The sequence below is a fragment of the Muscardinus avellanarius genome (assembly GCF_963383645.1).
Source record: "Muscardinus avellanarius genome assembly, chromosome: 19".
NCBI lineage: Eukaryota > Metazoa > Chordata > Mammalia > Rodentia > Gliridae > Muscardinus > Muscardinus avellanarius.
The window spans coordinates 22236847-22257232 of record NC_137805.1 but is presented as its reverse complement, the minus strand read 5'-3'; the positions used below and the strand labels follow the sequence as shown (position 1 = coordinate 22257232).

The following is a 20386-nucleotide window of genomic DNA, read 5'->3' as shown; positions in this document are numbered from 1 at the left end:
CTTTCTTTTACTTTTTTTTCTTTATCAAAAAAAAATGGTGATCATTTAAAACCTTCACCTGGCTAGCTTTGCATTATTCATCTTGCGGGTGGTGACGGCGGGAGGGGATGGCCCCGCTCCTCGCCAGCCTGCGCCGCCCTCAAGATGTCACCTGGAAAGCACAGTCGATCAAGTCATGGCTGGGCACAGAGAACACCCTCCCTGACGGGAGGCGCAGGGCGCGGGGGTGGGCAGAGCTGCCCAGAGCTTATGGGCACAAAACCATGGGACAGATAAGGGGCTGAAGCACCCCACACGCAGCATGGGGGCACGGTGCTGGGAGAAGTGCTGGGGTTTTTTTAATTCATAGACAGTGTACCCATGAATTCGGGCCTCAGCCTCCCAAATGAAAACGGAAGCCACCTTTGTGTCTGTGCCTGGGCTCCTGGAAGGTGCCCTGACCCAGGCACGGGCAGCCGCCCCTGGCTGTCAGAGCACCCGGGTCTCAAAGCGGCAAACCCCACACAAATGTGGAGAGAGGGGAGGTGTGGCGGGTCTTTAAGAAATGCTGAGTCTGCGGGCTCTGGGCAGTGGTGTAGCTGCAGCCATGGCGGGTCCTGGGGCCCAGCGGGGAGGGAGCAGGTGAGCCAGCTGAGGAAACCACGTCTGAGTGAGTGTGCGTCTGTGTAAGAGGGACGGAGCTGCTCCACTGTGCGGGGTGAGCCCAGCAACCCGAGATGGCGTGGGTGTGAGGCAGAGCCCACATCAAGTCTTGCCATGGTTCGGTGTTCTGGAACATTCTTCACACCCCTCATTCTATAAAGCCAAGAGAGACCCACCCCAGCCCCGCTAGTTACAGCGGGGCTTTGGCGAACCCCTCATGCTGCTGGGTTGCTAGTTATGAGGAAACTGTGATAGCTTACACACAAAGAGACATAAACATGCACACATGCCGCCAGGCGCAGTGGGCACGCTGGTCATCCCAGCATTTGGGAGGCTGAGACGGGAGGATCACGGTTCGTGGCCAGCCTCAGCTACTTAGTGAGGCCCTTTGCAACTCAGCGAGACCCTGTTTCAAAATAAAGAGTAAAAATAGGGTTGGCAGTATATCTCGGAGGTAGAATGCCCCTGGTTTCCATCCGCAGTACCACACACACAAAAAAAAAAACCATACACATATGCGTGAGCAACATATAATACATAAACACACACGTATTCGCAAACCTGTGCAGATATATACGCAGACAGAGTGTGCATGAATCGTGCACATATGCCTTGTATGCATGCATCTCTAAGTGTGTAGACACCTGCGTGCACATGTGTTTGCAGAGCGCATGTATCGGCATGCTGTGGACGCGCTCTAACATTCACTAAGAGAAGAGCTCGCGTTCAAATCTGAGCCCAGCGTTCAGCCACCGTTCACTCAGAAACACAGAATGACACGGATCAGCAGGTGACATCTGTTAGGAAATATTTTTGAGAGGAACTGGAAGCATTTTTTGTAATTAGTATAATTGTGCGTCGCTGTTTATATGCCATATTCTGAAAGGGCCCCCGATTATCTGTGTTCCAAAGAACATGCTTGTTGCAGCCGGGGAACCGCTCATTGTCGCTGACGGTTTTCTTCCAAAGAAGCGCATCTCCAGGCAGGAGCCTGTGCAGGTCTGGCATTGATTTGCACCAGATTTTGTTATTACATTTGTCTCACAGCTTTAAAATAGTAGCAAATATGTGCAATTTATTTAAACAACACTGGGGAAATTACCACCACATAAGCTCATCCCAAGCAAATGAAGATAAAGCAGGGTTTTAAAAATGGCTGCAGGAAAACCTTACAGAATTTCAAGCGCGAGATTCCAAGCGCCCACCCGGCGGGCAGCTGCTGGTGCAGAAGCACCTGCGGGGAGACAGCGGGGGCCTCTGCACCACCACGTGCCTGGAGGCCAGAGCCACAGAGGTGGCGCTGCCGGGATCCACCGTCTCTCCACAGATTCCTCGGTCGCTCTCCAAGTCCGGCTGGCTGCCCTCGCGCAGACATGCCCAAGAACGAAAACTAACCCAGCCCTTCCCCCAGGCAGGTGCCTGGGGCAGGTGAGCTGTTGGCGGAGACAGCTGCTTGCAGGAGGGCGTGCCTCTGCGGGGCAGCTGTCCTCCAGCCGGTGTGCCATCTGGGGGCAGATGCCAGACCAGTTCTGCACAGGGAGGCAGCTGTGCCTCTGTGCATGAAACGTGTTTCTATGGCCTTTTTTGCAAAAGGCAGAGAGCTGGTGCTGTGTCCAGAGAGCAAGGCTGAGGCTGGGATGTCTCTTCCTCCTCCTCCTCCTCCTCCTCCCCTCCCCTCCCCTCCCCTTTTCCCTCCCCCTCCCTCCTCCTCCTCTCCTCCTCCTTGCCCTCCTTCTACTACTTCTACTCCTCCCTCTCCTCCTCTTCCTCCTCCTCCTCGTCCTCTTTCTCCTCTTTTGTCTTCTGGGGATTGAACCCAGAGGCAATCTACCTCTAAGATACACCCCCAGCTCTATTTGTTTTTAGCACTGGGACTGGAACCCAGGGGCATTCTACCTCCAAGTTACATCCTCTCACCCTATTCTTTATTCTTTATTTTGAAACGGTCTCACTGAGTTGCAGAGGGACTCACTGAGTAGCTGAGGCTGTCCACAAATCACGATCCTCCTGTCTCAGCCTCCCAAATGCTGGGATTACAAGCATGGGCCACCACGCCTGGCTTTCTTTTTTTTAATTTTGAAACAGGCTCTCATGAAGTGTTGAAGGGCCTTGCTAAATTGCTGAGGCTGGCCACAAACCCACCACCCTCCTTTCTCAGCCTCCCAAGTACTGGAATTACCGGCCTGTGCCACCACAGCTGGCTAAAGCGGACCTTCCGGGGACTGAGTACCCGGGCTATGAAGGGTGCAGGGTGCACTTTTCTGTTACCAGCTACCAATACCCAGGTTTCTCCCAGTGCTTTCCCTATTACTCAGACATCCACAGTGAACAGCTTTAGACACAGATTCTGTCCCAATTTCGCCAGGAAAGATTTCCAGCTGTGGGCACAAATGGGGTCATTGTGGTGCCCTGGGTAGTCACTGGCTAGCCGGCGAGGAGCGCGCTGACCACAGGCCCGGCCGGCCAGAGCCGCAGCACGGCACACTGAGACTCGCTGCCGGTGTGCACTGGACACGTGTGCGCTGTCGTCTGACTTGATTCCAGGCGAGCCTCTGTATCCACTGCGCTTGTTAGGGAAGGGGAAGGAGGTTGGAGAGCTCCGGGGAGCTGCTCCCCGTCTGCGACCCCGGATGGAGGCGCGCCAGCCTGAGCTGCTGAACGCCATACCCCACACCTCAGCCATCGCCCCTGCCGGCTGACCCACGCACGCCCCTCCGTGCCCAGCACCAACCCTGCTCACTCTTGTCAGCTCGAGAGCTGAAGGGGATGTGTCACTGGACCTGGCGTCTTTAGGATGAAAGATGTGAACATCACGTGAATCTCTTGACCATTAGTATTTACTGTGCTATTCCTGCTGTGAAAAGAAAGATTCTATTGTTTTGTTATTGATTTGTAAGAGCTCTTTGTATAAGGACTATTATCCTTTTATCAGATTTGTTGCGACTCTCGTCTCCTAAATTTGTTATTTGATTTGGGGGTATGTTTTCATAAACACAAGTTTTGAATTAAAATGTACTAGTCCTTTGTGATTCCTTCCATTGTTTGGGAGCTCTGAGCTGGGGGTGCACTCAGTTAGTGGTAGAGTATGTGTTTAGTTAGCATGCACAAGGCACTGAGTTTAATTCCCCGCACTGAAAACTAAATCTAAAAAGTAATAAAAATCACTTTTCCACACTATTGGCTAAACAGTCAACTATATTGTCTTTTCCTTTTATGGTCCCCCCCCCATTCAATTCTGCAATCATGTGACTGTATATAGGTGAGGTCTTCCTTGATTTTTTTTTTCTTTTGTGGTACTGGAGATGGAGCCAAGGAGCATTCTACCCCAAACTACACCCCCAGCCCTCTTTTCTTTCTTTTTTTTTTTTTTTTTTTTTTTTTTTTTTTTTTTGGTGGCACTGGGATTCCTGGAAGCCCTTCTACCTCCGGGCTACACTCCCAGACCTATTTTTACATTTTTTTATTTGGAAACAGGGTCTCCTAAGCCAGCACGCGCGGCTGGCTTCGAACCTGCGCCATCCTCCTGTCTCAGCCTCCCAAGTGCAGGGATTACAAGCGTGTGCCACCATGCCCGGCCCCAGTCCTATTTTCTATTCTTTATTTTGAAACAGGGTCTCACTGAGTTGCGAGGACCTTCACTAAGTAGCTGAGGCTGGCTTTGAACCGCGATCCTCCTGTCTCAGCCTCCCAAATGCTGTGATTACAAGCGTGCGCCACCATTCCTGGCTTTTGATTTAACTTTTAACCCATGCCATTGTATATAGAAGAGGATCTCTCTTGATTTGTTTTACCACTTAACTCCTTTTCCCAACATTATCTAATTTTTTTCCATCAATCAAGAATAACATAGATTCTCTTAATAGATATCCTTTTCCTTTGGGCAGAATGTAACCAGACCTCTTTGACTCTTTTCTCTCCCTGCAAACCATGGCGCAGAAAGGAAAGAATCGAGATGTGGCCCTGGACCCCTCCCAGCCTCCGAGGGACATACTGCTGCCGTGGCCCCAGCACCAGAGCTCGGGGGGCCTGCGGCGGCAGAAGCGGGACTGGGTGATCCCCCCCATCAACGTGCCAGAGAATTCCCGCGGGCCCTTCCCGCAGCAGCTCGTGAGGGTAAGTGGGTCCCCCTGCTCCACAGGAGGGACTCGGTGGGGGCTGGTCTCCACTCCAACAGCAAGGCAGGCTCCGCATGCAGTGTCCTAGAATGTGGAGACTTGCCTGTCAGTAAGGAGGCAAGCCCCGTGCAGAGCAGAGGTCAGCCCAGGGGGAAGCTGTCCTCTCTGCAGAGGGCCCTTCTTTGTTACCTGTGGTTACTCTCCCGGTTGTTTTCAAACGGCCAGCTGGTGAGCCGGGCATGGTGGCGCGCGCTTGTCACCCCAGCATTTGGAGGCTGAGACAGAAGGATCACAGTTCGCACACAGCCTCAGCTACTTAGTGAGGCCTTTTGCAACCCAGTGAGACCCTGTTTCAAAATAAAGAATAAAAAAATTGGACTGGGGGTGTCGCTCAGAGGTAGAATGCCCCTGGGTTCTATCTCCAGTACCGAAAAAAAAAAAAAAAAAAAGGCTGGCTGGTGCATAGAAGCAGGTGGGGCAGGGGTTTGATCTGGTCTTCGCCTCTGACGCCTATTCCGTAGTCCACCTCTCTGCTTGTCTCCCCATGTGCGATGGTGGGAGCTGAGGCCTTGAAGGGGTGGCTGCCATGGCCAGCATTGCCCGTCACTTCTCTGCTGTCTGCCTGGCTCAGTGCTCTCAATAGCCAACCTGGGCCACTTTTTCTGCAGAAGAAACTTGTTCTGCAAGTTTGTGTTTCTGTAATTGAAACCATCGACTAGCATTTTTCTCTTCCCTCTGAAGAAAACTGCAACCCAATCGGAGCAGTAATTTGATGGTGAAAATTGCATCACATGATTCCTGTCTCTGTGGAGAAGCCCCATGCACCGCTAGGGGTCGACGCCTCCTTCCTGCTGATAAGCCTGCTGGTGGTTTTTTGTGCTGCACAGAATGGGGCAGTGTGTTTAGAATGCAGAGCTAGGGGCTCAGGAAGTCAGCACCCCATGCAGAGTCCCCCAATTCTATATCCCAACGTCAGCCATGAGGGCAGAAGTCAAAAATGGCTGGTTATACCTCACTGCCCCGAAGCCATCTGCAGTATGTGGCTATCTTCCTGCGACCATTCACTTACATTTTTACTCTAAGGGATTTATTTTTAATGTAAATAACTGTATTCCAAAGGCTTCCTATGTGACCGTGTCTGGCACAGTATGGGGCTTATTAGATAGGAGTTGGCCATAAAGACAGACGAAGCTGAGAAAGTCCATCCTTGGGCTGAGGCTGCCCTTGGTGCCTAACCAGGGGCACCAGGAGCATCAGGGTGTCTTAAAGACGGGCCAGGACAGTGCACCGCCACTCCCGTGTGCAGTCAGGACAGAAAGCAAGGAGACTGGGGGATGAGGTTTCCCCTCTGCTTTTCAGCATGTGCTTTCCAAACTCTGCTACTTGGAGAAAGCGTTGCTCTTACTCAAGGGCTAGCTAGCCTTTCCTGAGCTGGACCAGTCCACAGATACTTTAGCTCCTGCAGCCCTGGAGTGCAAGCAGCCTGGGCAGGGGTGACGGCTGGGTGCCTCTGCATGCCAATAAAACCGTGTTTGTGAATATAAGCAGTGGGGCAGATTGGGTCAGCCCATTCGCAGACTCTAGGAGAATCTTTCCAGTCATCCTCACAGCATGTAGGAGGTGTGTTGCTTGTTGAGTCAGTGATGGATCTGCTCACACATCAAAGAAGGTATGTTTATGAGTCCAGCCAGTATCTTAGCACTGCTGGAAAATTCTATGGCTTTGGCTTGCAACCTTTCTCAAAGTGGTCTAGGGCTGACACATGGGTCTTCCTCCCTCCCTTCCCACCTACAGACAGGCTTATAAATATCCCAAAAAAGAAGAAGGTCACTGGGTAGAGCCATATCCAAGAAGATAGCCAGGTGGTGTGGGAGCTAGTGGGCTCACTGATCCTCCCTGGTCTGTCTCCTGCTGGACCATTAAGGAAAAGATACTGGTGAGCTTTCTGCCCACCATAAAGCACCAGAGACTAAGGAAGTCAGGCTTATCGGGCTGAAAGATTGCTTCCCTCAAATTGTGCTGGGCCAGTTGTCCAGTGATGGGGAACTTTCAAGACATCACAGGAGAATTGAGCTGGCCACTGGTCTGAATGCCCTGACAGGGAATGGGCTGTCATGGTTTGAAATTATAATGTCCTCCAAGATCTCACAGAGAGTTGGCAGCCCTGTTGGAGGTGGAGCTTGGTTGAGGAGGGGTCCGTGAGGATGTGGCCTTGGGGTTATATCAGGTTCCTTTTCCCTCTGCTCCCTCTCTGCCTTCATGATGTGAGAGCAGAGCCTGTCTCTCTCTACCTCCTGCGGCCATGTCCAGAGCTCCATAGACCCAGCCTGACATGGACTGAACCTCTAAAATCTCCAGAACTGTGAGCAAATACATCTTCCTTTCTCTAAGTTGTTGTGTGGTCAGTTGTTTTAGATGACAGCAGTGAGGATGTTGAGCAAGAGAGTGGCTCTCTGATTTCAACAGCTACAGAGCAGGGAAATGTGCCCCCTCCCCAATTAAACTCGGAAAAGCAGGTCTGGAGAAACCAGTGGACGTGGGCTCCTGAGCCCCTGCCTGCCCTGCCCTGCCCTGCCACTCCTGAATCCACCATGCTCACTCTCTAAACTTGAACTGCGGGTAAAGGAATGGCAAACTGGACTCTGAGTGTCAGAGTGAGACAAGACAGAGTCCCTGGTGCTGGAAACAGTGGCCAGCAGCCATGCAGATGTAGCCGCTGCTCCTTACAGTCTGGCATTGCTGTGGTTGGAGCAGCTGCCTCACCTGTGTCAGACTTCCTGAAACGGCTGCCCTGTGGGAAGCACTGCCTCCGGGCTGGGAATGTCACTCCAAAACAGGCTACCAGTGTGTATGAGGTTTGCTCAGCTGCTAGAGGAGCATGCCCAAAATTTCAGAAACTTCACAAAAGAAAAGTTCTTTCTTGATCATCGTGGAAGGAGAAGGCCTCTGTGCTGCAGCCGTGCAGAGTCCTAGGGTGGGGGCCACAGAGCTGGCCAGGCTCTGGAGTGGCATGATTCAACTTCACCAATATCCCTTTGTCTGTGGCCCAGTCTCATGACCACACCTAGCTGCAGGGGCCACGGGAACTACAGTCCAACTGCATGGACGGAAGATGGAGACTGTCTGGTGGACGACTGGTCTCCACTGTGGTGTTCCTAGCAATGCACTTCCCTCCCCAGCGAAGGCACCCATGGGCCCGGGCAACTCGGGTGAGACATTCAGATTTAATCACCAGCACTTCCAAGCCTGCTCTCTCTCTGCCCCGCTGCCCTGCTCTGTCTCCACAGTACTCTGGTGTCTGGCCTTGTATATGCTACTCACTGGTCCCCTGGCTCAGTATCTAAAGATAGACCTCCTGACACAGAGGGGTGCCTCGTGCCCCACACCGGGAGAGGGAAATAATGGTGGGCAATCTTGGAGCTGAAGGAGTGGGGCATGGGCTCGGAGTTGAAGGAGTGAGGTGCGGTCTCAGGGCTGAAGGAACGGGGGACAGTCTCTGTGCCGACCGTGGCTGGCGGCCCTCAGCTCTCACTCCAGCCTGGCCCAGCACTGGGAAGCTGGCACGCGTTCCAGCACTGACAGGTTCCTGGGAGGGAAATGGAATGCTCCCCTCACAAACAACTGCGCTGCGCCCTCGGAGACGGGCAGCCACACAGAGCTGGATTCTGGGGTGGAGACAGAGCTGTGGCAAATAGGAGATGGAGCCTCCATCACAGCTCTGTGAAAGAGACGTTCTTTGCAAATGGACTCCCAGTCCTCCTGTGAGATGTCAGCATACAGACACACTCCACACACACACACATCAAAATCACATACACACACCCCATTTCACACACAACAAAATCATATACACAAGCAAACACCACTTCACACAAACGTAACCCACTTCCCACATGCCCCATTTTATATATACATACACACTTAACCTACTTCACACAAACACACTAAAATCATATTCCCACCCCACCAAATATTTATATACACTCACCTCCACTTAACACATCACTGCCCACCTCACACCCATACCAAAATCATATATGTATAAACACAACTCACTCACACACACACACACACTTTAAACATATACACTCACACCCACTTAACACAAACACTACCCACCTCACACACACCAAAATCATATATATATAAACACAACTCACTCACACACACCCATTCTGTACACACACACTCACACCTACTTCACACACACCTGGCGTTCTCTGTCCTGCCCCCGGCTCCACTGAATGCACAGACAGCAGTCCCGGCATGCTCCTTGAGCCCGCCCATCCACGGGAGGTGGGCAGGCTTCCTGGCAGTGTTTCGGGGTGGCCTCCTGCAAGGGCCAAATCAGAGCAGGTGGGAGCCCGCCGCGGAGGGGAGGGAGGCTCTGCGGAGCTGCTCATAGAGCATTTCATTCTGAAACAGTATGTTAAGCGAGAGGTGGGCGGGAGCAGAGGCAGACGCTCCCCCTGAACCCCGCGTAACCACAGGCTTTCCCCTAGGGAAAAGCGTGTGCCTCCTGGTGGGGAGGAGGACAGCCGGAAAGCGGCTCTCCTGGGCAGCGGCTGACGCCACAGCCCTCCTGGCGGGTCTTCCCGTGGCCCTGGGGACCACAGTCTTAGTTAAGTGACCACAGCCTCGGGAGACACCGCTCGGGGACACGACCCTGGCGATGGGTCCTGCCGTCATTCTTAGAGCGGTCCCCATTCTGCTCAGGGGCACCGTGTCTGCACAGAGGGCAGGGACTTGCCGTCTCCTGTCCCTGCTGCCCTGGCAGTCCTAAACTTCCTCTTAGAACTCCGGTGGCCAGTAACACTGCGGCCCGCCCACCCTCGGCTGCCAGGAGGAGGGCCCTCGGAAGGTGACTGTCGGAACCTGCCTTCTCAGGCTGCTTTCTTCCTCCAGGGCGGGCTCTGCCTATTATCAATTGCTCTCAAGTAACTTCAGACCATTTAAAATTCCCCTGCGGAGCAGGGCATTCTCAAGGGGCAGGAAGTAGCCAGGTCGGGGCGGTGTCCAGTGCAGAGGAAGAGCTGCACCCAGGACTTCGGGGGGTCTGAAGCTGTGTCCCCCACATGGCCAGAGCTTGGTGTGCCGAGGGGCCGAGTCAGACCACGGAGGCCCGTGTGACAAGGTTGAGAGTTAGGCCTCCCGAGGACAGAGCAGTGGGCGATTGTCTTGTCTCAGTGGATAATGACTGACAACCACGTCAATCATTCGTACATAAGCGGACATCTTTCAGGTTCCAGAAAACAGGATCTTGGATGGACCCCACACGCTAGCTGCCCAGTTACCCAGCAGGCATGTTTCAGAATCACACGAGTTAGCAGCCAGCCAGCTCCGCCACACATATTCACATTCAGAAGTGTTCCTGGGCATCTGCCATGGGCCGGATATGGGTCTCATTCCAACCCCGCACCACAGATTGCAGCGCAGACCCAGCCAAGGTGTCGATCATTCACCCGACCGGCCCCCGGGCCCACACAGGGCGGGCTACGTGTCATTGACCTCTATGTTCCCAAGGGCCGGCCCATCCTGTGGCATAGGAAAACTCTAAGTGTTTCTGGCTGGTATCAAGTAGTAGGGCACAGCTACAAAGCAGGATTTACCAAGGAGAAGAGGAGAAGAAAACTCTCCAGCTCCGTCCCTTTGGGCCTGCCGGAGTCCTCTGGCTTTAGGAGTGGATTGTAATAACCTCAGCCAGCCACCTGTCCCTGCAGCTTTGGTGAGCTCCCTGCGCAGAAACGGCCTCTGGCCTCTCCTCCAAGTGTTCGCCCTTAGACCCAGCAGTGCTGCCGCAGCTGGCCCCAGTGCTTACCCAGAGCTCCTCCGGGGCTCACCGGCAGCGGCCCCAAGACGGTGCGCATGGCGTCTTCTCAAGGATCAACTTCCAGGATTTAAGAGCCTGTCCCCACACCCCTGCTCCCTCCTCCTCATCTCGAGCCTGTTCTCGCAGCAGCCGCGGATGGCCTCTCAAGTTAGCAATTCTGGGTTTACTAGGTTCATCCGGGAAATGATCCTCTTTGCACAAGTTTGCTTTTATCCTCAGCCTGAGTCTTGCCAGAAGGCAAACTCGCAGAGTGTGTTGGAGAAGTAAGCCGCTTCCAAATCCTGCACGAGGTTCTGGGTCGGGACTATCACCAGCATTGTAGTTGTGGGGCCCAGTTCCAAGTGGGAAGCAGAAATCCAGTGGCTCGGTGGCTCCCAGAGGTCACCAGGGACCCTCTGTCCTCCCCTAGGAACCTGAGGCCTGCATAGTGCGTGGTAACAAGAGAGCCCCGAACTGGCCAAGTCGAGAGGGTGTCTATGCAAGAAGACAGAGGGACAGCTGGGCTTACCGGTCACCTGCAGCCAGGGCCCTCTCCTGCCCTGTGTGATGCCAGCCCCAGTGGGTGGTCCTGCAACACCTACAAGTGTACCTGTGATGTCCACTGTGCCGAGGCCACCAGGGATTTGTACTGTCCTTGCCGAAGCCAGAGGGATGGGGCCAGCAGTCATGTAGCGACTCGCTGCCTTGGGCCCTGCGATTTCATCAATCATGTGAAAAGCCTGTGCAGGTCCTTTGTGTTTACGGCCCCTCGTCCAGGCTGAAAATGTTCTCTGTCTTGAATTGCTTTAATGGCTGTATTTATACAGCTGAAAGTTCCTTAAGAAATGAAAGTAAAATCAAATTGCTGCAAATGCTCAGATAATTTATCGGAGAATATTCAATTAGAATACATTAATATTTTAGATTTCCATCGCCAATTTAATATTCAGGGACTGAGTGTGGTCACGGAGCTGCTGGGGCGCCCCATGGTGGGTGTTGTAGGTGACAACCTACCCCAGGGGCTCTGTGGGTATGGCAGCGAGCACAGGGCTACTCCGGGATGCCGGCAGGATCTGCCAAGACGCCAGGCAGTGGGGCAGGGCTGCAACAGGCCACTCTCAGGAAAGATGAGGATGGAGGGCGTCTTGCTGGGATGCTGAGCAGGGTGCCCTCCGTCCTGACAGTGGCCTCCCTAGGGGGATGGTGAACATGTCCTCATGTACCGCCATGGTGACGGTAGGCGGGGGTGGCCATCCCGCGTTCATTCATTCACCGAGCCTCTACGTGTTGGGCCTGCGTGCTCTCCAGGTGGAGAGGCGGGCTCTGGCTCTCGCGGAGTCTGTGTTGAAGGGGAGGGAGCGCAGATGCGTACGAGGAGCAAGTGGACGTGGAATGCGGCGCTGTGCTCTTTCAGATAAGGTGGCCGAGAAAGCCACGCCTCAGACGCCTGGTGGTGCAGAGGCAAGAACCTCTGGGCAGACAGCCAGCCAGCTCAAAGGCGTGGGCGTGAAGGAAGCCGGATAAGGGCCTGGGGCCGGCCCAGCCACGCGCGGTCTATACAGCAGAGTGAGTAGCTGGTGCCGTCTCCACTGCAGGCTGCGTTCCATGGCTCCTCTGACAACCACATGGCGGTCTTACCAACTCCAAACACAGCAGAGCTGTGTCTGTTGATGGTGTATTTGACTCGGATGGCATGGGAGGCCAATGGTGTGAGAGCGCCCCCTGCAGGGCTGCCATGGAGCTGCAGGAGGCCTTCTAGGAGAGGGGATTCCCACCACAGTGCCCACCCAGGAGGCCAGGCCCGACCTCTCTTAAAGTGCAAACAGCCTGGGAATCACAGAGTTCCCAGGAGTTCCTATTTGCCAAAACCGCTGGAAACAGGGCAGTCTCTGTGACAGGGTGGCCATCAAAGAAGTCAGAGAACATCCCAGTGAAAGGCACATGGTGGCTGCCCCACGCAGAGGCGGCCTGCCCACCACCCTGGCAGGGGGAGGACCGAGGGAGCCACGTATGGGCCACCATCTCTGTCCAGCTGCTGCGCTGACCTGCTGCGGTGAGCCTGGGAATGTAGCTGTCTTGGTGGCTGGGGGCTGGTTTCCATGCACGGAGGGCTAAAAAGTAGGGTGTGGGAGAATGCAGGATGGAGGAGAAAATAGAGCTGCTGAGCTGACTGCTTTCAGGGGCTTCTGCTAAAGTGGAAAAGCTTCCACTTCATCGAGAAATTAGTTCCATTTCACGCTGCTTTCCCGACGGTGACAAGTCGGGGGCCCACGTCAGCTCCCAGCGGGCGCCATATGGCAGCTCGCACCAACCAGAGGCAGCAGGTGCCAGCCACCCGCTCTTGGGCTCTGGGGAGGGGGCATAGCCAGACCCAAAGGCAAGGAGCCCAGCCACACTGGACAGCTGAGGCCCGGAGGCCAGGCAGGACAGACGCTGTGTGGACAGATCCCCTCCTTGCCCTGTGTACTGGAGGACACCAGCGCCATCACTAAGCCAAGAGCCACCCCATGGGGTCTCCACTGCAGGCATGGCAAAGCCAGCAAGGGGGGCACCCAGCACTGCAGCTGCCCCTCAACACAGGCCACACGCAGTTCACGTTCTCCTCCAGCCCGGGCTTTAAATCCCACGTCTGAGTCAGGCACGGTGTTGCACTCCTGCAATCCCAGTACTAGGGAGGCTGAGACAGGAGGATCACGGCTTCAAAGCCAGCCTCCCTCAGCAACTAGTGAGACCCTGTTTCCAAGTAAGGAATTAAAAGGACCTGGGGGAATAGCTTGCAGGTAGAGTGCCTCTGGCTCCAAACCCCAGAGACAAAAATTAATAATAAACATTCATTTAGGCAGAGCTGGGCTCATATCAAGACAGCACACAGCCACCTGGACAAGACCTCTGAGGCCCTACCCTACGCTGGAGCAGAGAACCCGCAGAAGAAAGGCAGGGCTCTGGGGAACCCAGGTCTCAGGGCACCCTGGAAGTCCACGGCCAGCCCCCTCTGGGTCTCCCTGTCCCCACCCCTGAGCTAGAAATGAAAAGCAGGCTCTCTTTAGTTACTCTGAGGCCTGGGACACAGGCTGGTGACTGTCCTGCCTTACAGATCAGAGTTCACACAGCCCACTCCTGAGCCCGCAGCTAGACCAATGGCAGGGCCAGATCAAGAGCTCTGCATCCGCCCCTCCACATCTCCCTTGGCAGAAGCAAAGAATGGCTGAGGGAGATGGTTGCTGGTCATGGGGCATGCCCCCTCCCTGGGCCCGGGTCTCCCTGTGGCCCCACAGGCTCCCAATGCCTCTTGTTTTAGAGAACTGGCTGCTCGGCTAGGGACTGGCCATGGACCCTCCACCTACCCGACCCACGGGCTCCTCTTCTAGCTACTTAAGATTGCAGAGAAACACCTGAGCCTGCAGTGTTCCCAACACGTGCGGCTGTCCAAGGTGCTGAATCCCACCCAAGGCCTCTGGGTGAGAAGGTAGCTTCAAAGATGTTGGGGGTGCTGTCCACGGTGCTGAACCTCACCCGAGGCCTCTGGGTGAACGGGCAGCTACACGGGATTTGAGGTGCTGTCCAAGGTCCTGACTCGCCCAAGGCTTCTGGGTGAGAAGGCAACTCTGTGGGGCGGGGTGGGGGGGTGCTGCAGCCCCGCGGGCCTTTGAGGTGCTGTCCAGGGTGCTGAATCTCACCCGGGGGGGGGGCCCCTCTGGTTGAGAAGGCAACTTTATTGCTATGGTGCTATCCAAGGTTCTGAATCTCACCAGAGGCCTCTGGGTTGAGAAGGTAAGTCCACAGATGCTGAGGGTGCAGAGCTCAGCATGGAAGCCCCCAGACACCAGACTCAATGGTGCCTTGTGGACAAACACTGCCTTGCTGGGTCCCTTGCTGAAGGGACAGCTCTCATGGGCTGTAGCATGTTGAACAGAGGGCCTAAGTGTCCCTGGGTGCCAGGGTCCCTGGACAGCCTGCCTCCTCCTTGCAGAAAAGGAGGTTGGGGCTGGCTCTCTGTGGGAGATACAGGAATAGGTGGCTCTGTCCCTAGTCCAGCCACCGCTCAGCCCTGGCCCTTTGCTCATCAACTTGCTAGGTGCTTCCTTTCAAAGCCAGCAGTCAATAAAAATTAGCCTTCACTGACCCGACCTCCCTCCACCACTGAGGGCCAGGGTGACAGCTACTTTATCCCAATCAATGTCCCCTGAGACTGCACTAAGCTTGAGGCTGTCTTAATGCAAATTTAAAAAGCTCTTAATGTATGTTAAATAAATACCAGCTACTTGTCAGATCTGTGGTTACTGAAGATTAATTTTATAGCTGCTACATTTCTGATCAACTGTTACTTATAATTAGCCCCTATAAATGTTTCTAAATAATCAGATAATATTTAAATAGCTTAAATAAACTAAATAACTGTCTTATTACAGTTATCCGGAAATTACATTTAAATAGCTGTAAATTGGGAGTTTTAAAGCAGTAGGTCCATGCATCTGACTGGTGAGCATGTTGAGGTGGTTGACACCCGGCTATTACACTCCAGAAGAAAGAAAAAAGGGGGTTAAGCATGTTTCATAATATGGAGGATTATTTTAAATATTCCTGCGAATATCCAGATATTTTGCAAGCTGCAAATGCTCCCCAGTCTAATTCTCACAAGACTTGTCTAGGGTTTACATGTCAGAAAACTTCTTCAGAGTGGCTCTGACACTGGCCCCTTTGCCCAAAGCCAGCCTGCCATTTCCAGTTATACATGTGGCCATTTTTGGTTTGGGAGATGGTGGTCTACACACATCTCAGGAGAAACACCTGCTGCTCTTATACAGGGACGCAACCTCCAGCCTGGGCACTGGGGTGTGGGTGTACACTGGCAGCCTGGCCAGAGTGTCTCTTCCAGCTCCAGCAGCTCATATATAGAGATGAGCCAGGCATACCCGAGGTCTGGGGTTCAATCTCCAGTAAGGAAAACAAAACCTCGATTTGCTGATCAGAGTGGTACATGCCTGTAATCCCAGTTCATGGGAGGCTGAGATGAGAGGAGGTACTAAGGCCAGTCTCGGCAGCTTGGCAAGACCCTGTTTCAAAATTTTAAAGGGGGAGGGTGGTTGGAGTGTCATTCAGCGGTAGAATGAGTCTGGGCTCCCTCCCTGACACCCTGCCTGGGCATGGCCCCTTCTCTGTGCCTCTGGAGCACAGAAGGGGGCTCCCGTCACTCTGCTATTGACTGCTCCATTGAATTGGCATCCTGAGCTGCTATCGCAAATTACCACACCTGGAGTGTTTCCCAACAGCCCACATTTATTCTCTTTCGGTGGTGAAGGCAAGAGGTCTAAAGTCAGTTTCAGTAGGTCAAATACAGGAGGCAGCAGGGCCGTCTCGGGGAGGAACCATTTCCCACCCATGTCCCTGGCTCCCGCCCCTCCCTCTGTCCTCACCCCAGACACAGCAACTTCCTGCTGTCTGCATGTGACTTCTCTGCTGCTGTCAAATCTCTTCTCCCTTTCCATAAGAGCCCTTGTGGAAGCTTCTAGACCCCATGGGTGGTCCAGGACAACCTCTCCCTCTCAGACCCTTAACTCAGTCACACCTGCAGACACTTTCTGCCATAGAAGATGACATTCGCAGGCCCCAGGATGAGCCTGGTGACCACATGCTGTTGGCACAAGGCCCAGGGAGAGAGCTGTGGGATTCCCACCCTATAAGTGGACAAGTGGACCTGGACCGGGTTCCAACTGGTTTTCTCCTCTTCAAGGGTGCCCTTAGCGTCCCCTTCTCTCTTATAAACAAGAGTGAATAACAGGTGCTGGGAACTGGGGCCCCTCCTCACCTGGCTCCACCTCCCGTGGCCTGGAGAAGGTGGTGCAGACTCTAACCAAGGTGCTCCGGGTGAGCCGGCAAGCTCAGAGAGGCCAGCATCTCACCCAAGGTCACTCAGCTCCAAGTACAGAAGGCACGAAACCCCAAAGGCCGGCCCAAGGAGCAGGCTCACAACCACCCTGCTGTGCAGGATGCTGGAGGAGGAGGAAGAGGAGGATCATTAGGGCAGGACAGTGAGCAGGGACCCCAGTTCTCCAAACCCAGAGGGGGACCCCCCTTATTTTTCACCAGCTATCAGTTGTAAATAAGTGATTTTTTTTTCCTGTGCATTTTACTTAGAAGGAGAACTTAAGGGAATGAAAACCAGGCTCTGCTGGAGGGGATGCAAATGGAAATCTATCCTTGCAATTTCTGCTTGCCGCTTCAGGCTAGTCAGCCAGCCGTACCCGCTCCAGGGTGGCTGCAAAGGAGGCAGCCACCGCGGGAAGGCCAGGCGGCGTGCAGAGATGCCTCCCCCAATGGCAAAGGGCTGGGACGGGACTGTGGCCCCGAGAAGGTGTCCGAGGAACCCATCTTCTCCGAGGCCCCCACAGTCTGCTAGAGGCCTTTGTCGGAGCAGGCGGCACCGTCCTCGTCCTCCCTGTTCTTGTCCTTGATGTGACAGTCTCACACTGACTCTAACGCCAAGCTCTTTCTTCCTGATGCAGCTCGTGGGCAGCTGGGGAGGAAGGGTAGTGTGTCTGTGCCATCACTGCAGCGGTCGAACTGAGCTTTCAGCCTGGATGGGCACGGAACCTTCTCCCGTCCGCATCCCTCATCCTCCTCCTTGTGCATCTGAGCATAACCACGGCTTGTCTCTGACCTGGACGGGAGCAGTCCTGTCTCTCAGCAAGCTGTGACCACTCGGTTGCTGCCGTGTGTCCACAGAGTGCCGCAGGGGACCCTGCGGCCTGGACAGCTCCGACCGCCCTTCTCCTGGATTTCAGACCACATGGCACCGGCCAGGTACTTGGCATGCTTGGAACAACCCGTCCAAGCTGGCAATTAACGGTGCCACAGAGAGACGCAGCCAGAGAGCCTGTCCAAACCAATTTCCCCGGGCTTGGTTATTTGAAAGTCTAAAAATCCCTAATACCGTGAGGCAGGCGGCATTTAAATTTAAGTTCGACTCCCAGATGAGATCTTTTAGTTCAACCGTTCAACTTTATTTGGAAATATGAAACAGTAACTTGATTACATGTTAAGGTAGCTTTGGCTAGGGGATTACAGCTGAAGTCTCTGCTCCTCTGAGTTTATCCTCCTGCAGATGGAATCCAACCAAATTAGGAGCTCGGTTCTGCGGCCATGTGCCGGAAGCCAACCAGGTGGGATGGCGGCGCTCTCGGGCTGGCACCGCTACGTCAGGTTGGGCCACCGGGGGACCATGGCGGGCCACACTGGAAGGGCTGTCTGAAAGCCACCTTCACCTGTGTATGTCCTTCCGTGAAATCGCTAGGTTATTAAACTGTCAAAAAAATTAAAGTCCCATTTGAAGAAAAACTTTCATTTCCAATGGTTCTGCTGAAGGCAGGCCCCCGGAACAGGACGCGCAGGGCCAGAGCAGCACCGCAAGCCGGGCCACGACGCTGCACCTGCCGCCCCTGTTCCCAGGCGGGGAGATGGCGGCGGGAAGGGCGTGAGCTGCCTGTGTTGTTGGCCCAGGACTCCTGCCAGGAACCTGCACACCTGTGAGAATCCCGCTCTCCACACAGGTGTGCTCCCGTAAGGGGCCAAGAGGACCGCTTCAAGTTCCGGGACCTTTTCACTTGCGGAAAACCGCAGCTTGCTGAGTGTCCAACCTGACCTAGCGAGTGTCCAGGTGGCCTAAGGGGGCTGAGGGCCGTCATGCTGCAGGCAGAGGGCGGGAGTGGAGACTGGCCCTTTGCCCTTGTGCTGGGATGTACAAAGTGCCTCCCACGTGTGGCCCATTTGTCCTGAGACAGCAGAAGGCAGGCGTCTCCGGCCACGTGGTGCAGGTAGGAAGACAGAGGACAGAGGCAGGGAGAGCAAGGTGAGGGGCAACGCACTGTCCCTGCAGGTCACTGCCCACAGCCGCGGGCCTCCCTTCGTCTCTACCCCCGCTGCCCCGAATACAGCAGAGGCGCCTGTCCCTGGAGCTCCACCGCCCAGCGGGCAGCTCCCCGCCTGGCATCCTTGCTTCTTGAGCACCAGCCCTGCCCTCGCCTCCTGGTGCACATCCTAGCCTGTGCGTCCTCCCTGCCCTCCTGGGCCACCTTGCCCCTGGTGGAGGCTGGCCGCCAGGGTGTCAGAGTGGGCTGCGAGACAGGAGAGAGTGGCTGTGGTCCCGAGGCTCCCGGGTCTCCTTGGGGTGCATTGGAATTCCCAGAGGGCGTGTCCACAGAGCTGCACACCCAGGATGGAGCATGGCGCCCACCTCCCAGCAAAACACACGAAGCTCTGTGGAAGGAAGGCGCTGGAGACCCACGCCGTGCCGTGCACCCCAGGGGTGAGACATGCTCTCCCTCCATGTGTAAGAACAGTGGGGGACAGTTTAGCACCCATTCATTCACCCACCTGAGGAATGTTCTAGGCCCTCTCTCCAGAGCAGCGCCACGTGTATGTGGACACACACGCATCAGAGCCGAGGGACAGGCGTGTGAAGGCGCCGATGTCACAGCCGCCCGCCCGTGCACCACTCAGACCTGGGGAAGCTGGTGCAGACTCCGGGGTGAGGGATACCACAGCGGTGGTCCTAGCTGTGATGGACACCGAACACACCCAGGCAGCACACGTGTGCTATCCAAGCGTGCAGATCCCCAAGGAGAAAGCAGGGGCACCCTGGCACCTGCTCCTGTCCCCAGGGGCGCTCGGAGCGGCACCGCTGCAGGCACAGGGCTAAGTGCCATTTCCTCTCTTCTGCAGAGAACAGACAAGAGCTGGTTCTAGAAACTCCAACTCCATTTTCAAGAGAGCAGGTCTTTTTTTAACCAAGAAGCCCTCTAATAACGGGTTGCTAAGAAACTGCTGCAAGTGGATGGTTTTGAAAATGTCTCGCTCCCTCCCTGATCTGCAGAGTTTGCAGGGCCCCACACGCCTCCCCGCTGCCCACCCCCTGCAGTGCTAATGGAAGGGCGAGGCCTGGGCGGATCTGTGGGGAGGAGCAGCTGTGGTGGAAATCCAGTGATGATGGAGAAGGTGGGCGCGTGAAACCCCAGACCCTGGATTCTGGAGCTGCAGGGCGGGCCCGCCTCTCCTGTCTTCCCAGGGATCTTAGGCTGACGGGGTGTCGGAGAAAATGATCTGGGCTAAGGACTTCATTCTCGGCATTTGACAACAGGTGGGCGCGATACCCAAAGACCTGACTCTGAGGCTACTGGAGTTACATCCACCGGACCCAGAAATCTCCATCTCCGTCCACCACGCCTCTTCCCAGCTGGGGAATCCGCGGCCGGTTGTCTGAGCTGTGGCTGGTCCTGCCGCATGGGAGGGAGGGCAGCTCCGGGCAGGTTCTGTGTGCTGCGATGACGCGCACGGAGCCGCCACACGGCGATGAACGGATGCACTGGGTAAAGTAAGCTCAAGAGGACACCACAAGCTGAGAAACGCAGGCGGCCGTGCGGACTCCGAGACCGCGCGAGGAAGCGAGCACTGCAAGATGTCCTGCTGGCAAGACACCCCGCTTCTGGGGGCCGTGAGACACCGGGGACAGGACAGGGCACATGAGCCCAGGGTGGCCGGGCAGGTCATCTGTCCCCTGGCAGGCTGGTGCCCGGGTGGGCAGGCAGTTTATCCAGAGCAGGAAGCAGCAAGCCTGGCCGGGATGCACGTCCAGCTGTGGGGGTGGCCAGAGAGTCAACACGGCAGCGCCCTAGACGGAAGTGAGCAGGGCCACCGAGGGCAGCCAGGCGCACCCCAGCACGGTGCCGACAGCCTGGCTGGGGACAGACTCATGGCACCATGGCCCGGCCAGGGAGTGGGAGGCGAGGTCGGGGCCACAAAGACCATCGTCCGCCAAGGCCCTGGG

The 20386-nt window shown here is 55.2% G+C and overlaps 1 protein-coding gene across 1 annotated transcript in view; it reads left to right on the top strand.

Annotated features, from left to right (window-relative positions):
- CDH4 (cadherin 4) overlaps positions 1 to 20386 on the top strand; it is a gene marked incomplete at both ends in the record, with an annotated part of 448166 nt that overhangs the window by 339018 nt on the left and 88762 nt on the right. Inside the window, one exon of the mRNA XM_080716474.1 lies at positions 4579 to 4755. Within this exon, the coding sequence (XP_080572600.1) occupies positions 4579 to 4755 (177 nt within the window). The remainder of the gene's footprint in view (positions 1 to 4578; positions 4756 to 20386) is intronic.